Raw genomic sequence first — 25,301 nt, forward strand, 5'->3', positions numbered from 1 at the left:
CCATGCAGAAAGCTAAAGAGCCTACAAATAATCTTTATAATAAGCAATAAATAAAACACCTAATAAACATACAACAAAAAATAAAAAGCAATATACAACAAACCACATACTGTGTTGAGATTTTTATTGATAAAAAGGCAAGAAACTTGCATTACTATAATAGATTTTCTTATACATAGCATGTAAAGGGCTCGCTAGAAATTGTTCCCCATAGTTGTTTATTTCCTGCAGGGGAAAACATCGGTATTAGTCCAGCTCTCTGTGAACACTGGGTGTCCTGTGGCTTAAGACACTGGTGACTTAGTATATCAAACAGACTGTGTCATATAGGCAGTGTACTAGGGCCGCACAGAACTCCAGTTATAGAAAATAAATTGCTTTTACACATGCCATCTTATTAGTAGTATATTTATGCTAATGTGTTTATACACATTGTACAACTTACTGTACATTCATTGTTAATGCCCACAAATATGACCGCAACATGATACTGCCCATTATCTCTATAACTGTTATCCTGGTTCTGTACTAAACTAGTATATTGCCATATACATTGACTTGCAAATGTATTCATACCCCTTGAACTTTTTCACATTTTGTCATCTTACAACCACAAACTAAAATGTATTTTATTGAGACTTTAAGTTATAGACCAACACAGAGTAGCAGATACCATACAGGGTCTTATATTAATTTCTTCTCTGAAAAAAGGGCTAGAGCTTATTTTAGGGGTAGGTCTTATTTTGCAGGCACCGGAGCAAATCAGAATAATTTCTGATTCTCTCTGGACAAATCCTGTAAAATGGTTAGCATTAGTAACCTTAACCCTAACTTACATTCACAATTGATGGTGTAGTGTCAGTGGGTTTTAAACAAACTTTCTGGCACTCTGTCTATTTAACCATTGTGTGACAGTGGAGCCATGCCTTCTTTATCCCCTATCCTGTAGGGGGAATTGCTGTGGTGGAGTGGCTGTACCTATGAGAGCAAGCAAGGGTGGAGTCTGACAACATAGTAGCGGCCAGAAGGCTGACTACAGAGGCAATAGGAGGGACTTATGAGTGTATTTTGCCCTGTCGTGGCGAAAGGTAGCGGAGCACTTGTCCAAGACGGTTGGGAGCTATAGTATGCCTATTCTCCGTCTTCCTGATGTCACGTGGAGGCACTAGGGCATATTTTTGGAGCAGGGCTTATATTTGAAGCCTACTCCAAAAGCCCTGCAAAATCAAGCTAAGGCTTATTTTCAGGGAAGGGCTTAACTTTTGGAGAAACAGGGTAATTGTGAAGTGGAAGGGAAATGATACATGGTTTTCAAAATTTTAATCAAATAAAAATCTGAAAAGTGTGATGTGCAAAAGTATTCATCCCCGTGTACTCTGATACCCTGGAATAAAAACCTGTTCTGTGAAGGCCTCAGTGGTTTGTTAGAGAACACTAGTGAATAAACAACATCATGAAGACCAAGGAACTAATCAGACAAGTCAGAGATAAAGTTGTCCAGAAGTTTAAAGAAGGGTTAGGTTATAAAAAAAAATATCCCAAGCTTTGAGCATCCCAAGGAGCACTGTTCAATCCATCATCCAAAAATGAAAATGTATTCTACAACTGCAAACCTACCAAGCCATGATGTCCACTTAAACTAACAGACCAAGCAAGGACAGCACTGGTCAGAAAAGGAGCCAGGAGACCCATGGTCACTCTGGAGGAGTAGCGGAAATCCAAAGCTTAGGTGGTAGAATCTATCCATAGGACAACTATAAGTTGTGCACTCCACAAGTCTGGCCTTTATGGAAGAGTAGAAAGAAGAAAGTCATTGTTGAAAGAAAGACATAAGAAGTGCCATTTGCAGGTTGCCACAAGTCATATAGGAGACACAGCAAACATGTGGAAGAAGGTGCTCTGGTCAGGTAAGACCAAAGGTGAACTTTTTGGCCTAAATGCAAAGTGCTATGAGTGGTGGAAAAGTAACATTGCTCGTCAACCTGAACACACCATCCCAACTGTAAAACATGGTAGTGGCAGCATCATGGTGAGGGAGGCTTTTCTTCAGCAGAAACAGGAAAGCTGGTGAGATGGACGGAGCTAAATATAGAGCAATACTGGAAGAAAAGCTGTTGCAGACTGCAAAAGACTTGAGACTGAAAAGAAGATTCACCTTCCAGCAAGACAATAACCATAAACATACAGCTAGAGATACAGTGGAATGGTTTAGATCAAAGAATATTCATTTGTTAGATTGGCCCAGGCAAGGTCCAGACCTAAATCCCATTGAGCATCTGTGGTAAGACATAAAAATTGCTGTTCAAGCGCTCTCCATCCAATCTGGCTGAGCTTGAGCTATTTTGCAAAGTAGAATGGGCAAAAATCTCAGTTGTGCAAAGCTGGTCGAGACATCCCCCAAAAGACTTGATGATGTAATTGCAGTGAAAGGTGGCCCTACAAAGTATTGATATAAGAGAGATGAATACCTTCACGTCACACTTTTAAAATTTCTGTTTAATTAAAATTTTGAAAACCGTGTATCATTTTCCTTCCTCTTCACAATTATCTGCTACTTTGTGTTGGTCTATTATTTAAATTTTCAATAAAATACATTTAAGTTTGTGGTTGTAAGGTAACAAAATGTCGAAAAATTCAAGTGGTATGAATACTTTTGTAAGCCACTGTATCTATATGTCTATCTGTCTGTCTATCTATCTATCTATCTATCTATCTATCTATCTATCTATCTACAGCAATGTGCAAATGTTTAGACAGGCGAAAAAGAACAATGCAAAATAACAATGTTTTCTGTAACAGAAGTGTTAATAGCTTATTAAGTCAATTAGATATGCAAAATGAATGAACAAAAGGGAAATCTAAATCAAATCAATATTGATGTGACCGCCCTTTGGAGGAGAGTCATGGAAGAGGCAATCATTTGTTATAAAATTCATTTCATTATGTTAATTGACAAAAATAAACCATTAACACTTCTATTTTTGAATTCTTTCTTATTCTGCAGCATTTTTTCTGAAACATGCATAAAACCTTTGCACAGTACTATATATACAGAAGATAGATCAATAGATAGGTTTATGCACTATTCAGCCATAACATTAAAACCACTAAAATGTGATGCGAACAACATTGGTTACCTCCTGATAAAGGGTTCTGCCAAAAAGTGGGATATGTTAGGCAAGAAATAAATTGTTCTTGAAGTTGATGTGTAAGCACGGGTACTTGGCCATGGAGTAACTGAACTGGCTGGATTGGTGTGATGAACCAAATTTTATTTTTCTTTTCTTTTTGTAGCTGACTCAATGAACTAGACAAAGGGTGTGTTCAAACGGAGTAAAGTGGTGCTGATTCTGGCATGATAACTGGCGTATGAATCAATGCTGAAAAAAAGATTCGCATTGACTTCAATGGGTTCTGTTTTCCGCGTGGGACACATTGAAATCAATGGGAGGCTTTTTTACTCATTGATTTCAATCGGCTCCACGAGGAAAACGGAACCCGTGAAAAAAAAAAGTGAACGGGCCCAAAGAAGGTCAGCCGGGGGATGCAGTGTGATGCTATAGGTAATATCTGGTGGGGGCCCCATAGTGACAGTAAGGGGGCACAGGATGAAGGATAGCGATCAGCCTACCTGTGCCTGGATGTCATCTCAGCCACCCAATGCATCTATATAATATACAATTAGTAGTTTGTTACATATTTAGTCTATTAAATGTGGGCATAGGCTGCGTGATGCAGTAAATGCAGTGAGGGTACTATGTCATACACTACATAGGAGTTGCGTGTCTAGGGGCCTACTAGCGTCCTTGTTTAAGGGGCTCATCGGAGTATTCATTCAGTCAGTCCAAGAGTGTTTTTGAAGCACGATAATGCATTCGTAGGTTTAACTTAACCTTATAGTTCCTTAGATCTCAATCCAAGTAAGTCTCATCTTGCAATTTACAGATCAAAAGGATCTGCTACTAGCAGAGATGTTTTATTGGGAGCACAACAGGAAGTAAACAATACTTGAGAGATGATTTAATGCTATGGCTGAATGGTATAAATATATATATATATATATATATATATATATATATATATGTATAGTCTATAGGGCGGAAGAGGGAGGGAAATGAAGAGCAGGCTTAATATTCATTTCTTACTGCAGTGCTTCAGCCCATTATATTTTATATTAAACCAATACCATTTTGCATAATGGTTACTAACCTATAAAAATAAATCAGTTAACCCAGTCATTTGTCATATTCTAAAGAACGATCGATAAAGTTAACTATGTATTACACAGTTTAAAGTTAAGCCTTTATTTTCTTAGAAATTAAAAAAATAAATATTTCAATATTAAATAGTGAAATGCATTCTAAGTTATGATAACGTACTACGTAGTTAATTAAGTTGATTGGAATACCATCAAAGAGACGACTGCGTACCATTCAGACAAAGGTTATCTTGTATTGTTGTATTGTATTTTTTTTTTAAACAGTGGCAAAAAATCAGCTACTGTAAATATTCTCAAAAAGGCAAAAAGGTTTACAACAAACATTAGAACTAAGCTGGTTGGTTCTAATGAAATCTCATCTATTACCAAAATTTTCTCTCAGTCTTTGATACATTAGATCAGGAGTAGGCAGCATGTGGCTTTCCAGCTCTTGTTGGACCAAATCACTTGGCGTTTCTGCTATTGTCTGGTTCAACCACAAGTTGCCTAAGCCTGCATCGAATACTATACCACAGTGCTTATGTCATCAGCTTCATCAGGTTTTTTTTGCCTGCTTGGCAGGGATTTCAAGTATTCAAGATGCCGTCTTGCATCCTCTTGGTTTTGCCGTACATAGTATACCACATACGATATCACCATGGTGAACCAGCCAAACATAGTGACCAACATGGCATAATCTGTTGTCCTTTTGGGAAGATTGCAAAGATCAGCATCATTAGCATTAGTCAGGAATGCCCGCCCTGCGTGTTCATCCAGCACGGCTGTCTTGCAGATAACATTGCTAGCAGTCTCGTGGTTAGATGCCATGCTTCGCAGAACTTGCTGAAGAGTACAGTCACAATGCCAGGGGTTGTTAGCAATCCGGGCCCTTGCCTTCAGATTATTGAAAGCATTTTCGTGGACGCTTACAATCTGATTATCCGACAGATCTAGAGTCTGCAAGGTCTCCGCTACACCTTTAAAAGAATGTTCATCTATAAACTCAATGGCGTTTTTGGATAAGTTGAGAACTTTGAGCTGATGGAGATCTTTAAAAATCTCATTAGGGATAGAGGTTATCTGATTGGAGTCTAGGTAGAGTAAAACAGTTTCAGGGGGAATGTCTCTAGGTATTTCCTTGAGATTTGCATTACTGCAGCTGACATTTAAGCCTCCGGAATGAGAGCACAAACAGCCTTTGGGACACATACTGGCAGAATGAAAGCACAGTATCATCAGAACAAAGCTTTGTAGGAGCAGACACATGGAGAGAGAGCGTGTTAGCCACAGGTCTACCAAATTCATGCTTAGATGTCAGCATAATAACATGACTACTCCTCATTTACCCAAAAGAAGTAATAAAAGACGCGCCAAAGCAGAGATGTAGCTTCATTTTGTAGAGTTCTCTGAATGGAGGGCTGTAGCACTCATCAGTTCAGGGAAGGCACCTAAAGAAAAAAGAAACAGCATAGTCAATTTTTTAAAAAAAGACCTATACTTGCATCCACGTCATAAAAATGTATATGCTCCATATCATAAAACCATTAAAAAGTCAGGATATTAGGGTGTGATGACTCCGAATCCATAATGTATTACATTTTCTTTTATTTTTCCATTCCTATAACTGAACTATAACAACTTCTTATGCCAATATCTGTCACCCGCTAAATTCTAGCATCAATCTTGCCTTGCATGACCATCTTGTGTAACCCTGACAGCCGATGTTTACTGCCCAATTCTCCACTGAGTCAATTCTGGCCACTGGCAATCAGCTTAAGGCTCATTAAAACTTGGCAGGTAAAGCTGACCCATTGAAAAGTTTTGCAAAAGCAGGCAAATCTGTTCATTTACAATGCATAATGAGAACGCAGGTTGTATTAGCACTTAGTCAAAGTACTTCCAATGACTTCAGATGGCTCATTATCAGCGCTTATTATAACTGGTGTATAAATTCACAGGTCCACTCCGGACAATCCTCTCTTAACAAAGTCCTTACAGTATGTTTCATTTGTGGGAACATCACTATTACAGGTGTAATCTGTGCAGGGCTCACATCAGACATTATGGGGCCCCATACAGAAAAATCCTCTGATTCCTGCAAGAGTTTTCATGTCGTTGAGTAAAATGGGTGGTCCCCAGGGTGGTCTGTATAAAATAGCTGCTGTATGGTGTCCTAACAACAACCTGTGCCGTAGTGACATAAAAGTCTACTAATACATGGTACATTTCAACCAAACATGTAAGACAGCCTATTCAGTTATTTTATATACAATATTAATTTGATATCCTACCCAAAAGACTGCTAGTCTGAAGATGTAATGGACAATTTAGTATAACTCCGAGTGCTATAAAATATATATATCTATATACCGGTGTATATATATACACACACACACACACACACACACACACACACACACATATCTCTTCTCTCTATCTTATAAAAATGAATTCTTGTCTGTCTGTCTGTCCGTCTGTCTGTCTGTCTGTACTCTAATGCGAACCAAATGACTGGACCGATCTTCACCAAATTTGGTACAGAGATACTTCAGATATCCGGGAAGGTTTAAAACAAGACTCCAACTCGCTCGGACGTACTGTTGCTGAGATACAGCATTCCAAACACAGTGCCCCCCCCTTAGCCAATACAAACATGCAAGTCTTTCACTCATATTCCAACTGCAATACATACGGTCACTCCACATGCACAATACAACACTAATATCCAAACTGAGATACACGCATCAGAGGATTAGATACACAGATCAGCACACAGTATCACATGCCAGAGGATTAGATACATGGGTCTGCACACAGTCCCACACACCAGAGGATTAAATACGCATTTCTGCACACAGTTCCACACACTGAAGGATTTGATACGTGCATTTGCACACGGTTTCACATGCCGAAGGATTAGATACAGGCGTCTACACACAGTTCCACACTCCAGAGGATTAGATACGTGCGTCTGCACACATTTGTACACGCCATAGGATTAGATACACGCATCTGCACACAGTTCCACATTCCAGAGGATTAGATACGCGCATCTGCACACAGTTGTACATGCCATAGGATTAGATACACGCGTCTGCACACAGTACCACATGCAGTAGGATTAGATACGCGCGTGTACACATAGTTCCACACGTCAAAGGATTAGATACGCGCACACACAGTACCACATGGGGGAGGATTAGATACGCGCGTCTACACACAGTACCACATGCCATAGGATTAGATATGCGCATCTGCACACAGTACCCCATGCCGGGGGATTGGATACGCGCGTCTACATACAGTTCCACACGCCGTAGGATTAGATACGCGCCTCTTCACACAATACCATACAGGGGAGGATTAGATACACGTGTCTTCACACAGTTGTACACGCCATAGGATTAGATACACGGGTCTGCACACAGTCCCACACACCAGAGGATTAAATACGCACTTCTGCACACAGTACCACATGCCATAGGATTAGATACGTGCGCCTGCACACGGTTCCACATGCCGAAGCATTAGATACAGGCGTCTACACACAGTTCCACACTCCAGAGGATTAGATACACAGATCAGCACACAGTATCACACGCCAGAGGATTAGATACACGGGTCTCCACACAGTCCCACACACCAGAGGATTAAATACGCATTTCTGCACACAGTTCCACACACTGAAGGATTTGATACACGCGTCTGCACATGGTTCCACATGCCGAAGGATTAGATACAGGCGTCTACACACAGTTCCACACTCCAGAGCATTAGATACGTGCGTCTGCACACATTTGTACACGCCATAGGATTAGATACACACGTCTGCACAGAGTACCACATGCCGTAGGATTAGATACACGCGTCTACACACAGTTCCACATTCCAGAGGATTAGATACGCGCGTCTGCACACAGTTGTACACGCCATAGGATTAGATACACGCGTCTGCAGACAGTACCACATGCAGTAGGATTAGATACGCGCGTCTACACATAGTTCCACACGCCAAAGGATTAGATACGCGCCTCTTCACACAATACCACACTTTGGAGGATCAGATACGTGTCTCTGCACACAGTACCACAAGCCAGAGAATTAGATACGCGTCTCAGCACACAGTATCACACAGGGGAGGATTAGATACGCGTGTTTACACACAGTACCACACGGGGGAGGATTAGATACGCGCGTCTACACACAGTACCACATGCCATAGGATTAGATATGCGCATCTGCACACAGTACCACATGCCGGGGGATTGGATACACGCCTCTACACACAGTTCCACATGCCATAGGATTAGATACGCGCCTCTTCACACAATACCACATGGGAGGATTAGATACACGTGTCTTCACACAGTTGTACACGCCATAGGATTAGATACACGCGTCTGCACACAGTACCACATGCCGTAGGATTAGATACGTGCGTCTACACACAGTACCACATGCCTTAGGATTAGATACACGCGTCTGCACACAGTACCACATGCCGTAGGATTAGATACGCACGTCTACACACAGTACCACATGCCATAGGATTAGATATGCGCATCTGCACACAGTACCACATGCCGGGGGATTGGATACACGCCTCTACACACAGTTCCACATGCCATAGGATTAGATACGCGCCTCTTCACACAATACCACATGGGAGGATTAGATACACGTGTCTTCACACAGTTGTACACGCCATAGGATTAGATACACGCGTCTGCACACAGTACCACATGCCGTAGGATTAGATACGTGCGTCTACACACATTACCACATGCCTTAGGATTAGATACAAGCGTCTGCACACAGTACCACATGCCGTAGGATTAGATATGCGCGTCTACACACAGTACCACATGCCGTAGGATTAGATACACGTGTCTACACACAGTTCCACACGCTGTAGGATTAGATACGCGCCTCTTCACACAATACCACACAGGGGAGGATTAAATACGTGCGTCTGCACACAGTACCACACGCCAGAGGATAAGATAAGTGCGTCTGCACACAGTACCAAATTCCGTAGGATTAGATACGCACGTCTGCACACAGTACCACATGCCGTAGGATTAGATACCCACATCTACACACAGTTCCACATGCCGTAGGATTAGATACGCGCCTCTTCACACAATACCACACAGGGGAGGATTAGATACGTGCATCTGCACACAGTACCACACGCCAGAGTATTAGATACGCGCATCTGCACACAGTACCGCACGCCAGAGTCATTAGATATGCGCGTCTGCACACAGTTTCACTTACTGGAGGATTAGATACGCGCCTCTTCACACAATACGACACGGGGAGGATTAGATATGTGCATCTGAACACAGTACCACACCAACAAGGATTGGATACTTGCATCTAAACACAGTACTACACGGGGAAGGATTAGATACAGCTTTACTCCAGGTATCCATAACAACTGATCACAGGTTTTTCACTGACATCCAAAATGAGATACACATAATCACATGACGCTTATGGACATACACACAAACAACATACAAAATACACCAGTGCAAAATTGGACAATTCTTATGGGGCCACTACACAAACATAAAATGTAATATACCCGTGCGAAGCCGGGTCCTCCCTCTAATATATATATATATATATATATATATATATATATATATATATATATATATATATATATTACATTTTGTATATCTATTTTTGGAGTTCTGCTTATTTCTTTGTTATTTCTGTGGACTCCCTTTTTACCATCACCAGACGTCAATATAGTTATATAAATTACACAATAATTTATGTTTACTCCAAATAATGTCAAAATACATGCAAATATTAAGACAAGCAAGACATCATATAGATCAGATCAATGAAAAAAATAAATTATGGCTGAAGATAGAGGCAAAAACTAAAAAAAAAGTTGTGTTAAGACCCAGACACGTTTGGTATTAAGGAGTTATGTAATGAGGATCTAGGACAGGCAATCCCTCACTATTAACGCAAATCTAAAAGTGTATTCAAGGCTGAGTACACTCATTGTGAAAAAGCTGTGTTGTTGTTGCACATTTTGGTCCAGTTTATTCAGTCAAAGCCAAGAACAGCTTTGAAAGGAATAGGACATATGAAGAAAGCTCTTATGGTTTTCCCTCCTTCTAAAGCCACTTCTGTCTTCAACCAAAAAAACAAGCAAAAAAAAAATGCAGATTTTTCGCCATGTGCAGTCTCAGTCTGGTCAGTCAGTGTGCTATCTAGGTTTCTCCCAGATAACAAACTGACTCACTCATATCTATGGAACTGTATATATGATTGTGAATTACAAGGTCATGTGTGCAGGCTGACAGTCCATTCTGCCAAATATGGTACAGGTCTTATTCCTGTCCGATTTTTCTTCCTCACCTCCTATTGTTTCAATGAAAGGGCTGTTGGAAGCACAACCAGTGCACGGGTGGCATATGGGTAACATCTACATGTCCCCCGTGCATCGCCAATGCCGTTCATACATGGCAGCCGGTTAGCAAACAGCTGTATGCAACCGCTCCACAATGTGGAAATGTAATGTTTTTTGTTGCTAATTTTGCAGCGTTTTTTAGAGCCAACGTCAGGAGTGGCTAGGGAAGTCATGAAAAATATACAGTACGCTCTTAAACATTTCCCTTCTGTTAAATCCATTTCTGACTTTGGCTCAAAAAAATGCAGCAAAATCTGCAAAACAAAAATGGCTGTGTTTCCACAACATGGGGCCTTAGCCTAAAATTAGATTCTAAATCCGTTTAGATGTATAACTGGATGTCTAAGATTTACACATGTTCATGTTATTTATAAGGGTCATACACAAAGGGATATTTCTAATATTTATTGCTAATATTACAATGTTAGATGTGGACAGTAGGTAGCGAGGCATAGACCTCCACTTTGGTATACTCATTCAAAAGCAAGCATATGGATTGTGAGCAGTTTTGCATCTAAATCATCTACGAATATAAAAGAAAATCTGTTTTCCCATGATGAGAAGAAATGTGCAGACATTGTGCTGTATACTACACTGTATATACTGTATTTATAATTACACTATTTATTATAGTCCAATATGGCCACCACTATTCATGGGTTAAAAGGCAAGGAATAAAGAACGTATTTGGTTTGTTTCTAGGCTGTGTTGCGCTTACATTCCAAGTGTAAAAATATTGTGTTTGGTCATGCACAAGCCATATGGATTTATGATATTTCCAAATGTTTGCTCTTGTTAATTAAGTTCCAGCGATGACAGTAATGTTCTTATTTATGTTCCTTCTCCATGTGCTCCAGCGATATCAGACAGACACATTAGTTCCACATTTCACTGCTCTCTGATCAATATTTGCATACTATATTTATTTCTGCTCCCTTTTTATCAATGCCCTAAAATATGATTTCATTAATCTACAGGGGGCAATAACCAATGACTACACCATATGCATCTCGCCCCCAGCTGGTTGCAATTGGTAAGGGCGATAAGTGTGACTTTCAATTGTCATGAAATCTAAAGAGTGTTTGTAATGGCTCAATCCAGTCCAATGAAAATAAGTATACCAGCAGCAATAGACAACTGATCACATTTACTTATGGATGCTGGGGATGCGGGAAGGACCCATATAGCAGGCCACAGCACATGTAAGGCAGTAAGAGGATTTATTCATTTATTCCATTACCTGCAGATATAAAGCACAGCTCAAATATAAAGGAAGCTTTCGGGGGTCAAGTATTCTTTGTCAAGTCATTCAACATGGCATCCATGCAAAACCAACTACGCAGTGAATTTACGGGTCACTTACCTTGACAACAAGTAAACTAGGAACATTATTTCTTTACATCATATTTACACGTAATTCTCACTTATGGCGGAAATACATCTATGCTTTATTTAGTATATGTCATTGAGTCATGGTTACTAGAACAGATTGTTTCTTGGGCTACCACATTATGTTATTCACCCAGTGATTTGCGTAATGGTAACTATGCTTAATGGAATATAACACAATCAAATACGTATAAATCTTTATACTGTATTAAATAGACTGACCTGAAAGTGAAGTAGTAGTATATTTCATTTCAGAGCTACTTTGCCATCCATGACCAAGTGCTCCTCTTGGTCTCTGTCTTAAAAGGAAACCTCCATCTATGACTGTGCATACAGAGGTAGCATTCAGTCACTGACAGGTCCGTCTCCTTGACGTCTCAACACAGAAAAAACAAAGACTTTCAATGTATAAATGACAGGTTATACTGAATATTTCATATGGTATTATATATTAAAGGGATCCTATCATTGGAATAATGGTTTTTTACTAACTACATCGAATAGCCTTTAGAAAGGCTAGGCTATTCTTTTCCTACCTTTATTTTTCTGCTCTGTGTCACCATTTTAAAGATTTTTCTTTACATCCGTTTTCAGAAAGCAACGGGGGCATCCTCTGTACTCAAAGCACAGGCACCTGAGAAGATCCAACGCCGCCTCTCTCCATTTTTTTAAATGTAAATTGTGAGCCCCACATAGGGATCACAATGTACATTTTTTTCCCCTATCAGTATGTCTTTGTAGAATGGTAGAAAACCATGCAAACACAGGGAGAACATACAAACTCCTTGCAGATGTTGTTCCTGCTAGAATTAAAACCCAGGGCTCCAGCACTGCAAGGCTGCAGTGCTAACCACTGAGCCACCGTGTTGCCCCTGTCTCGCTCTTCTTGTGCTATCACCTCTCTGCAACATCAGCACCCGCCGATCATGTCTTCAGGCATGTATGAGGCCACATGAAAATAGCCGACTGGTCATGCACGGGATTTGAAACCTGAAGACGTGATCAGCTTTGTTGACGCTGCAAAGAGGCGTCAGCACAAGAAGAGAGAGGCGGCGCTGGATCTTCTCAGGAATGGAGATTACCATATTTAATATTTGCACTTAGCAATCTAATTTATCATTTTTAATATAATGTATCTTTTATTAGTATTGTATATGTAATTTTGGCACTTTGTCTATGGAGTATATAATTACTTGATTTTCTATAATGAATTGTATACAATATTCCTGCACTAGGACAATGGATACAATTTCTGAAAACGGTTCAGAGGAGCCAAGACGCTTCTGTTCACTGGGTGAGTAAAATCACTGGATTTAGTTTGGTGCGCTACTTCTTCTTTGCGGCTTTCTATTTTATTAGAAGGATCCGAGTCTAACCTTTTGAGGCTTGCATCTGTTTCTATTGAGCTTTGGCTTTGCTGCTTCTCACCTGCTGAGCAGTGGTTATGCGTTTCACTCACACAGGGGACACAAGGCCCCTGTTATCATTAATATTGGGAGTCCCAGTAGGCAGACCCCAGCGATCATACATTTATCACCTACATAGTGGATAGATTATACTGTTCATGGGCAAACCCAGGATAAGGAATAATAAATAACATGTGATTGACTTTGGTGTGTATACCCAATATGATGCTTATACTATATACTATTACATCTGGGAATACATATGTGTGATGACGATGCATATCTATGTTGGATATATTACCTTGCTATAATGCATGTTATATTCTCTTCTTACCTTTTGGTGTTACTATATAATATCTTCTAATACTTAGAAATTATAATAAAAGATGATATTGTGTCATACTGTGTTCTGTCAAAGGTTCTGACATTGAGAGTTTTTAGTGTTAAAGCATAACTAAATTTTCAAACAACTTTTGATTTTCTGGCAGTATTTGTATCATTAATACATCTTGGAATATACTAAATGTCTCCTTTTTGTGAAATCCTGCACTGAAATACACTTTACCCTATTTCTCTATTGAGAGCTGAAATCTACACATTACTTTCTCTAGGTGGGATGGGCAGGCTCATTCGTCATGCAGGGAAACCCATGAAGACATTATAAAACCATCTCAGTTCCATTGCATTATACAAGGGCCTGTACACCCGTACCCACTACTCCAGTGCAGTGGCGTAACTAGGAATGGAACTTTTAACATGGGCCCCCCCTGACCAACGCCAGAGACCCCGACTGACCCCCCTTCATTCCTGCGCACACTATTATGCCCCATAGTGGCCCCTGCACACAGTATTATGCCCCATAGTGGCCCCTGCACACAGTATTATACCCCATAGTGGCCCCTGCACACAGTATTATGCCCCATAGTGGCCCCTGCACACAGTATTATTCCCCATAGTGGCCCCAGTACACAGTATTATGCCCCATAGTGGCCCCTGCACACAGTATTATGCCCCATAGTGGCCCCTGCACACAGTATTATTCCCCATAGTGGCCCCTGCACACAGTATTATGCCCCATAGTGGCCCCTGCACACAGTATTATGCCCCATAGTGGACCCTGCACACAGTATTATGCCCCATAGTGGCCCCTGCACACAGTATTATGCCCCATAGTGGCCCCTGCACACAGTATTATGCCCCATAGTGGCCCCTGCACACAGTATTATGCCCCACAGTGGCCTGCATACTATTATGCCCCATAGTGGCCCCTACACACAGTATTTTGCCCCACAGTGGCCCTGCACACAGTATTATGCCCCATAGTGGCCCCTGCACACAGTATTATGCCCCATAGCGGCCCCTGCATACAGTATTATACCCCGCAGTGACCCCTGCACACAGTATTATACCCCATAGTGACCCCTGCACACAGTATTATATTCCATAGTGGCCCTTTCACCCAGTATTATGCCCCATTGTAGCCCCTTCACCCAGTATTATGCACCAATGTGGATACCCATGAACAATTATTATAGTCTGGGGTCTTTTCAGACACATAAGGACGCAGGCCCCAGTCATGTGACATCAGGGACGTCACACAAGTAGGCCCGAAGTCTTCACGGAGGCAGGAGAGGTAAGTAACACTGTTTTTTTTATGTTCCCTTACCTCTCCTGGGCCTCCGATCATTATACTTGGAGGTCTGAAAAGACCCCGAGTATAATAATAGTGTTTGTGGGTCCTGCGGCGTCACTTACCGATCCAGGTCCCTGCCAGGATCGGTAAGTTAATAGGGTCCGTTACCGGCTGGAGTAACTCCAGCTGGTAACGGCCTGTTAAAATATAACAAAAATGCAGCGTTTTTGGCTGTCGCTGAGCCCCGTGGCAGCTGATACCGCTACTACCCAGGTAGTTATGCCCCTGCTCCAGTGAGAAGCAGGTCACAATTCTTAATACAGAATCAAGGAGAAGAATAAAGAAATGCAGGGTTTCACAGAAAGGAGCAAACATTTGTCAATAAAGTATATTACAAAACTTATTAATGACATAAATGCTGCCAGAAAATCAAAAGTACTTTGAAAGTTTAGTCACACTAATAAAACACAACACAACCTACTATTTGTCAACTGTATCTTATCTCTAGGAACATTCCCTGGAAATATCAGCTGCATGACATGTTCTCTATGCATTCTTGCTGTTAACATTAATTGAATATGATGTCTTACTTTAGAACCAGTATAATCAAATTTAATACATATTTGATGATGGAGAATGAAGTGCTGACAGTACTGTGAAATGAAAGGCTTGTGGCTGTAGATACAATAGCTCTGCATCAAAGTGTTCAGCATCAAATAATTTACCTGATGCAGATATACCGTGTCTCCTCTACAGAGAAGCCTCCATATAGCTCTTTTGATCTACGAACCAAGTGAATCTTAAAATACAATGAGATGCTACATTAACAGCAGAAGGAAGGGAAGGCCTGAAAGGTCTAAGAAAGGAACCTCATGAAAAAAAAACCATATGTGCACAGCCTTATATCAGGAATGATAATATCTTTGACTACATGTCGGTTTCCTATCCCTCGCTGTGCCATGTGAAAGGAGAAACGAAAAAGAGAAAGCGCTTTAATGGGAAATCAGTTTACTCACTGCTACTTTATTTACAAGAATTGCTCGAAGTGCTTGCTGCTTGGCTCGATGCAAGCAGTGCAATGCCGGGAGATGGATTGACGCACCCATTCACAGACTCCTGGCATGGCCCTCACCACGACGAATGCAGCCTGGATGTGGTTCATGAGCTGCTCCCAGGTTGGCACAGGCGTTACTTACACAACGGACTTGACATGTCCCCACAAGAAAAAATCAAGTGGGGTCAAATCCGGCGAGCGAGGGGGCCACAGCAACAAGGGTCTACCTGCAGCGCCACCACGGTGCATTTCCGGTCACATGTTCATTACTAAAAAATGCTTCATATACCAGTTAAAGTCCACCCTATCATTTTGTGTATTTACTTTCCAGACTCTTTGCTTAAACTAAGAGAAATTTACCAGTCACATAAACAAGCAGATACAGACTGATTCAGCAACACAAGAATAGGGTTTGGAATGGCTACTGGTTACATAAGCGTGGCTGAGCTTCGTTCCCATAGATTTACCTGTTTTTTTTATGCTGATTTTCCCAGCTACAGGGGAACTGTAGCCTCCTGGTATACAAGGGTTGATCTGGGTTCCCTAGGACCCGGCAGCTCCTCCACATCCCAATGCCCAGAGGATCACATGGCTGCAGGCCACATTGTAGAGATAGTTGTACATACAGTGCTCATTGAGGAGAGTATATATAGTGGAATCAGGGAAGGCAGAGATGGTAATAAACATCCCACTCCCTGCTCATACAGCTGCACAATGTCGTACAATTGCTTAACTCTGCAAGACGTACAGGTACATTTTTGTAGAGATAATTTCAGTCCACCAGCGTATTTAGAGTCAATGGGCAGCATACAGTTACAGTGGCACCTCGACATATGAGCTGCTCCACATACAAGTAATCCAAGTTACGAGCCTCGACGCGAGCAAAATTTCTGTTCAACACACAAGCTCAAATCCGGGATACGAGCCGAGCTTCAGGATGCTACCGCTAGTTGGTGCGTCGCCTCTCTGACCCAGAATCCCCTTACATCTGGTCATCTCGGCCAGTCGCTAAACAAAGTCTCATCTTGGTCTTGTGAGTGAACTTTTCTTGTGCATCAGGGGTCCCAAGAAAGTAATCGCAAGTGGAAAGTCCACTGACAAGAAGAAGAGGATGATATCCATAGAAATGAAGCAGGAGATGATTAATTTATGTATGACGTAATTTACATATGACGTGTACGTAAGAGTATGACTGTGATGACTGTGCAGTGAACTCGTCCTTCCTCCCCCCGCTCCCTCCTCCTCAGCCATACTCATCCGTCGCCAATGTAAGATTACTGTACCGTGTTTTATACATTTTATTTTGGTATTTTGTGCATTTCTCTTTTCATTATTTATTGTATTGTTTATTTATACGTGTTGCATGTACATTTATTAATTAAAAACATGTCTTTTTTCAGCAATTAGGCTAATTTTGGGACTTTTTAGAGGGCTGGAACCAATTAGATTTATTTACATTATTTTCTAAGGGAAAAATTTGTTCGAGATACGAGTAGATCGACTTACAAGTTCGGGTCTGGAACGGATTAAACTCGTATGTCGAAGTACCACTGTATAAGGAAACTCAATATAAAAACTCTGCATACTCATTTATGGATGAACATACTAAAACACATCAATAGTTTTATAAATGACTTGTGGAAAGACTCATGAATAGGACTGCTGCAACAAGAAGGTCATACACACCATTATAAACGCCTAATCACCCCATTAAGCAAAATGACAAATGGCCAAATTTAATACTTGTACTGATAAGATAGTCGCCCTAAGAGAAAGACAAGGAGTTGATAATCAATGTACAATAGTCTTTAGAATAAACTTATAGGATCTGCAACAGAAGAAATAATTGGTTACTGCAGTAAAGTTTGAGGGGTCCTTCATGATCAGACTATTGATTCTCTTTCCTTAGGACAGTTGGTCAATATAGGATAAGTACAACAGATAGGGGACCACAGGTCGATGGCAGAGAATCTGCACTCAAAGGTCGTAAGGATGAAACAAAAGCCAATAGTGCTGGTAGGAGAACTTTTAATTGATAAAAACAGTACAGCACAACGCGTTTCGGGCTATAAATAGACCCTTTTTCAAGGGCCCAACGTGTTTATGCAATTCTGCACTTGAAAAAGGGTCTATATATAGCCCAAAACGTGTTGTGCTGTACTGTTTTTATCAATTAAAAGTTCTCCTACCAACACTATTGGCCTTTGTTTCATCCTCACGACCTTTGTGCATGGATCCTCTGCCATCGACCTGTGGTCCCCTATCTTTTGTTCATATCACTTCCCGGTTATCCGGTGTATGCAGATGGAACTGCTGCCACTCACCAGGGCAATACATTATCCACTTGTGATTCAGGGTGTTGTGATCCATTCACAACCCCATCAAGTGAGAGGCCAACTGGTTGTTTTCAGTAAATTAAAAGCAATACCAACCCTAACAGTGTACTGCTACACTTAGTGCGCTCGGTGTCTCTCTCCTTCTTAATATAGGATAAGTGAGAGTATCACTTTTGACACCATGTTCATTAGACATTTGCTGTTTGAAGAGCCATAATGCTTGGAACACTTCCACACCTTCATTGCTTACATTGGTCCAAATAAACTATGTTTAACTATGTTCGTATGTCCAAACTAAAACTATGAAGCTGCTTATTATACTTATTCTATACTTATTAGCTGATATGAAACTAGTGAACTGAAGGAAGCAATGCCCAGTACAGTAATCACTAAATGTACAGCATGCAGGTATATGGACCAACATGAAGAAGCTGTTCTTGCCTGAGTGCTATGACCCCTTCAAAGTGGATCAGCGGAGGTGCTAAGAGTTGGATCCACATCTATCTCATATTGATGGTCTAATCTACAGTTGGCCATACAGTTCAGATATTTTTTGAGTGAACCCGTCTTTTTTAGTGGGATCAGTTATCAATCTAAATTGTATAGGGTCCTCCCAGATCTCCCTTAAGCTAAGGCCCAACATAGGTAGTCGCAGCCAAAAAACACTATGGGAAAAACCGAGAAAGAAACACATAGCAGTTTTTCTCACAATGCTTTTCACAGAAAGTCTGCAGAGTTTTCCCCTACAGACTTTCTGCTTCAATTATACCCATCAGCGTTTCTGTAGGTTTAATTGACATGCGACGATTTACAAAACGGAACATTTTTTTAAATTGCAGATTTACTGCTACGGATATTTTTTTGCAATGTTTTTCGGCATGTAAGGTAAAACTGCGGTATTTGCACTATGAGGACCCCGGCCTTAAGCACAGATGTTGAGGGGAAATAAGTCCTGGACACCTACTATTTTTAAAAAAATATAGATATTACTTTAGAAAATTAAAAACAACATAACCAAAATTCTTAAAAAAATATGTTTTACATAAAAACATGATTTAAACAATAGTTTACAATCCCTTTAAAGAATTTAGCAACCGCCAGGGCATTACTTATAGGACATGTGTCTGCCTTACAATAAATAGCCTTAAAAATGATATATATCTATATCGATCTATCTACCAATTTGCCTGTGATTTATGCTAGCGAGGGTTAAAATAACAATCTATCCATGCACTGAAAACTTTTTCTCCATAAAATGGTTGAAAAAAGTTTTTTTGAGTCATAGAACCTGGTTGTATGAGTTTAGATTTCAGATTAAGGTATCATTTATGTATATTTTATTTTAGTAAGGGTTGATCTCACATTGAAACCTAAAGTGAATAATGAACTTTTTTTTGTACCAAGCAATGACCACAGAAGTCAGAGATAGTCATACACGCTAACAGTGGGAGACAGGTGCACTGAAGCTGCCATTGCACTTGTAGATTTTCATGTTTTTATCATGTACGCTTTATAAAAAAAACTAGCAGCACAGATGAATGATTTTAATCTCCCCTGTGCTTCAGAAGTATTTCAGCGTCGTTGTAAACACTGAAGAATCTCTGTGTTACTTAGGAGTCAGGAGGAAAAACATAATGACTAGTGAAGGCTCAAAGGGGAATTTCACTACATCCATCTAATAATTTGGAAACGTCAAGCAGAACATAAAGCACTGCTGATATTACATAACCCAGTATTACTATACTATATCGGTGTTTGACAAGTTTATCATATCGTGCTACCATGTTAATTGGGTTATAACACACATGGAAAGTGATTTTTATTGTTAGAGGGGGTGGCTGCTAATGATAAACTTATGATCGCTGAGGTTCTGCCTCCTGGAAATCTCATCGATCAGGAGAAAAGAGTCTTCAAGTCATTTGTGTTTACAGACAATAGTGTGCATGTGTGACCAGTTTCACTCACTTTCATGTAAAGGACAGAGGATTGTAGTCTATATATATCTGGAGCATTGTGCTATATCCATCAGCTTCAAGAACGGAATGGAGTGGTGGCCACAGGTGTGAATTACAGCTCCACCAACACAGGGGTCTTTTGGATTTTGTTCTTGTATTTGGTGGAGTCCCAGCTATCAGTGATCACAAATTTATCACCTATCCAGGTAATAAATGTTGTTTACGCACAAGCCCTTTTATAAAGTTAGTGACATCTGATGTAAATTATTTTATTACTCATATTCTTCAGATGTTCAGAGTTGTCTCCTGAAATATGTAACATTAATATTTTAGTGTAGCAGTATTTCACATTGGAGCTATAACATGCCACATTTACAGTCAGAACTTGATTTAGAAGAACTGGGCGCCGATACCGAAGGTGTCACTATTTAATGGAGAATATTGTTTATTGGACACCCAAGTCTGAGTAGCAAATTATGGTGTGTGCCACTTGCATTTGTTTTCGCAGCAATTCCCAATTTTGGAGCAATGCACTCCAATTTTTTTTTCTAGAATGGTATACTGGATGAAAACCCAGTCTTAAGTGTGCACCCAAATCTCCCAATTTTAAGAAGATCTGGTTCATGCAATGCTTAGCACATATATGACCACAGACTCAAATATACTATATTGTGCAGTATAATTTTATTATTCTATATGCATACATTGGGTCAGTGGGAACCTAAGGATACAACTGGCATATGGGCTGGTAACTTTTTTCTGAATCTTTTTACTTGCCATAAAACAAATGTATATTTCAATTGAACCCATGGCAGAAAATATAGTATAGTCCATCTAGTCCACCCTTATATTGTTACCATTTTATCTTACGGTAGACATGTGTTCATTCCAAACATGCTTAAATGAGTATTCCAGTTACAAGTTACACTGATAAACCCCCCACCAGCCAAAAGACCACTAAGCCCCCCCATCACCCGTCTACTCCATACCCACCGATACCCACACCCCTAACAAGAACAACGAGACCCTAAGGACACTCCCCTCTACCGCCCCCAACCTCCTTTTTGCTTTGGCAACACCAAATGTTTTATTCTTTGGTAACACTAATAAAGCTCATTTGTATCTTTGTATCTTTGTTAATAACTTGGTGATCGGTGAGTTTTCCACTGTTGGCACCCCCACAGATCTCAAGAACTGTGATGTTTTGTACCCCATTGGCGATAACTTGTTACAGCTGGAATAGCCCTTTAAATTCATTTGCTGTAGATTTCCCAACCACATCTGCCAGAAGTCTGTAAGGATTGGAGTCAGGGTCAGGCAGTGCAAAGTGACACAGCTGGGAAAGCAACACTGTGCAACTAATGACAAAAGGGGTCGCAGGCCCTGCAGCTATAACTATGCTGTAATATCTGAGATGAGGCAGACCCATGCACTTCCTAATTGAAGTGCGCCTACCACGGCTCCTAACCTTCTATCCGGCGGCTAGGATAAGGGGAGAGGAGGCCCTGAAAGTCCTAGGGACTGGAGTCACGGGGTCACACCTAAACAGAAAGCACAGTGTAAATGCAATGCAAAACAAAAGACTAAACAGCATGGAACCAGGGAGGACCACAAGTCCCAGCAAGACACAGAAGAGAAGGCGAGGTCAGACGAGCAAGAGGTCGAGCCAGGAGATATAATAAAAGGTACCAAATCAAAAGACAAGGGATAGTCAAAAATACAAGCCGGGTCTAAAAACCAAGAAACATATGGAATACAAACAGACAGGGAATCAGACTGAGCAGGGAGACCAGGAAACACAAAGTGAATGGCTGGCAAGGATCCATGCCTGGGTGGGGTTTAAATAGCAGCAGAGAAACACACCTGATGGCTAATGACATGGAGACTGAGAGCAAGGAAAAGATTAACCCTTAATGACCTAAGCACACCCAATAGAACTCCTAACACGTCTCCCAGGGAGACGCCACGCAGCAAGGAGACCGCGGCGACTCCGTATCCTGACAAAGTCTGTTCCAAGCCTCAACTCCTCTCCAATATTCCCTAACACTGCGTCCTGACACTTATTTATACCTTTATATAATGGTAACACATATAACGGTTTTGCTCATTTATCCCCTTTCCTACTTTCCTGGTATGTTTTATGCCTCAGACCCTCCAACATTTTTGCACCTGTCCCATCTTATCTATGTCTACTGGGTCTTCATAACTGGACATAGTATTGCAGACGTGGTCTCACTAGCACTCTATACTGCAGGATTACAAACTTTATCCAACCAAACCTTTTTCTACAGTATGTCACTATAATATCAAAAAGAACAGGACCCATGACACACCCCTGAGGTACACCACTTGTGCCTCATCACTACTCAGAATGCACACCATTAACAACAACAGTTCATCGGGACTGCAAATCCACTGAACTACCCAGGGATTAAGTCCTATCTTCAGTAACTGATCAACTCTTTATATGGATCTATAATAAGGCTTTGCTGAAGTGCAGGTAGGCGATATCTACATCTCCACCAGCTTCATCCAACACGACTGCAAATAACAATCACAGAAATCAATACATTTAGTTTGATGATCAAACCTTGGTAAAGCCATGCTATTTTGGATACAAGATGTTTTTTAGGTGGCCACTTTTTCACTTCACCAGTGCTGCTGTCAGACCCGTGGTTACCTTCTTCTCTACCGAACCTTCTTGGATCTTTTAAAAATAAAGGGATCAAAACTGGCTGTATAAAAGATCATATTCTCCTCACAGTAAAAATGACTAGAATACAGATATTATTGTATACATTTACCCACTTTGTATTCATAAAGCCCTCGAAACAGTCACGGTACTGGACGAGAATTTAGAAAAATATTTCAGTATTTTCATGTTTTATTTATTTTTACTTCAACACATTTTCATGGCTGGGAGTATGAAGGATTGTTGCCAATTACTGTATTAGAGCTTTCAGATATTATCTTTTAGATATTATCTTCCTTAAGCTAGCACAATTTCAGATTGGAAAGAGTTAGTGGAAAATCTATAAATATGCAGGGGGTATTTTTTCTCCCATTCACTGTACGTACAAGCTCTGATGCTTGTTATTGTGAATGAAAAGCAAAAGACACGATGTATTCTTTTTGATTGCCGGCGGAAATAGACCTCCCCTCTGTATTTCAATGAATTTCTACATTGTTCTGAAAAATCGGAAAGTAGTAGAACATCGCTTTATTATCAGCTTGAATAGGAGCACACACAGCAGACAGAGAACAAGCACACGGCCTATTCTTTCAGACTGGAAAAAGAGAAGCAAAACATGCTGTGTTTCCTCTGCCTGCATTTTGTAACAACATTATCTCCATGTATTAACCTCTAATAAACCATACAGCAGAATCTCCATGTATTTAACATCCATATTAGAAATCACAAAAAAGTGACTGCCCTGTATAGCTTTGTAGTGCAGAATCCGATAGTCCCAGAAGAAGCTCTTACATATACTGATCAGTGTTAATTGATTACATGTATATGCATAAGAAAGAATGAAACACTAAGTAACGCTGTAATAATCTTTGTTCAATCTCAGCCCTCAATACTGAATGTAAAAATATTACCCAAACATCATTGCAACCAGAATGGCCAGACTTTAACCTTACATAGCAATCTATAGGCAACATAAGTCAGTGTTATTCCTCAATAGTTGGTACTCAACCTCCACATTCAAAAAGCATTTGACTCTATAGGATAGGGATATTTGTAATAAGTTATTAGCCAAGCTGGCTTTGAGGGCCCTTTTCTTGCAGCTCTCTAGTAGAGATGAGCGAACAGTAAAATGTTCAAGGTTCGATATTCGTTTCGAGTAGCCCCTCAATATTCGACTACTGGAATCGAATATCGAACCCTATTCTAGTCTATGGGGGAAAATGCTCGTTTCAGGGGTAAGCAACATTCGATCAAATTATACTTACCAAGTCCACGAGTGAGGGTCGGGCTGGATCCTCCGAGAAGTCTTCTCCGTGCAGCGCCCCTGCGGCATCTTCCGGCTCTGAATTCACTCTGCCAGGCATCGGGCCTAGGCAGTGCCGACTGCGCATGCCCGCACTACAAGTGGACATGCGCAGTTGGCTCTGCCCAGGCCCGATGCCTGGCAGAGTGAATTCAGAGCAGGAAGACACCGCGGGGAAGCTGCACAGAGAAGACTTCTAAAGGTAGGAGAAGAACCAGCATTGATTGGCCGACTGTATAGCATTCGGCCAATCAATGCTGGTTCTGCATCAAACTTTTCCATTCGAATAGCAAGTGGTATTCGATCGAGTACAAGTATTTCGAATACCGTAGTATTCGATCGAATACCTACTCGATCGAATACTACTCGCTCATCTCTACTCTCCAGTTAATTAGATAAGATAAGATAATCCCGTAATAGTCCCACAGTGGGGAAATTTCAGTATGTTACAGCAGCATAGTAATACAGATACAGGATAATAAAACAGTAATATATTACAGAAGTAGACACACATATGCTGAGAAAGAAGATATACTAGGAGTCCATAGCAGTTAGGGAAGAGAAGAAAGAAGGAAGACTTCAGGATCATTTAGTTCTCTGTCCGGAGTGATCTTCGCTTGGTCTGATGTAGATTATGTGGCCTGATCGTGGTTGGGAGGAAGGATCTCCGATAGCGCTCCTTCTCACACTTGGGGTGAAGCAGTCAGTCACTTACTGTGCTACCAAGTGCCGTCAAGGTCTCATACATGGGGTGGGATTTATTCTCCCGCATCGAGCTCACCACGGACAGTATCCTTCTGTCACCCACCACCTGTACTGGGTCCATGGGTTCCCCAGAGCAGAGCTGGCCCTTGTGATTAGTTTGTCAAGTCTATTTCTGTCCCTAGTTGATATAC

General features: G+C 40.8%; 1 protein-coding gene across 3 annotated transcripts in view; it reads right to left on the reverse strand.

Moving 5' to 3' along the window:
• Nucleotides 1-4,110: 4,110 nt before the first annotated feature.
• LRRC3B (leucine rich repeat containing 3B) overlaps nt 4,111-25,301 on the reverse strand; it is a 153,801-nt gene continuing 132,610 nt past the window's right edge. For all 3 annotated transcript variants that reach the window (XM_075271374.1, XM_075271375.1, XM_075271376.1), the window contains exon 2: nt 4,111-5,646. In XM_075271374.1, coding sequence (XP_075127475.1) covers nt 4,724-5,503 — 780 coding nt within the window. In that variant the 5' untranslated portion in view covers nt 5,504-5,646 and the 3' untranslated portion in view covers nt 4,111-4,723. The remainder of the gene's footprint in view (nt 5,647-25,301) is intronic.

Source organism: Leptodactylus fuscus, chromosome 4, assembly GCF_031893055.1.
Source record: "Leptodactylus fuscus isolate aLepFus1 chromosome 4, aLepFus1.hap2, whole genome shotgun sequence".
NCBI classification, from domain to species: Eukaryota; Metazoa; Chordata; class Amphibia; order Anura; family Leptodactylidae; genus Leptodactylus; species Leptodactylus fuscus.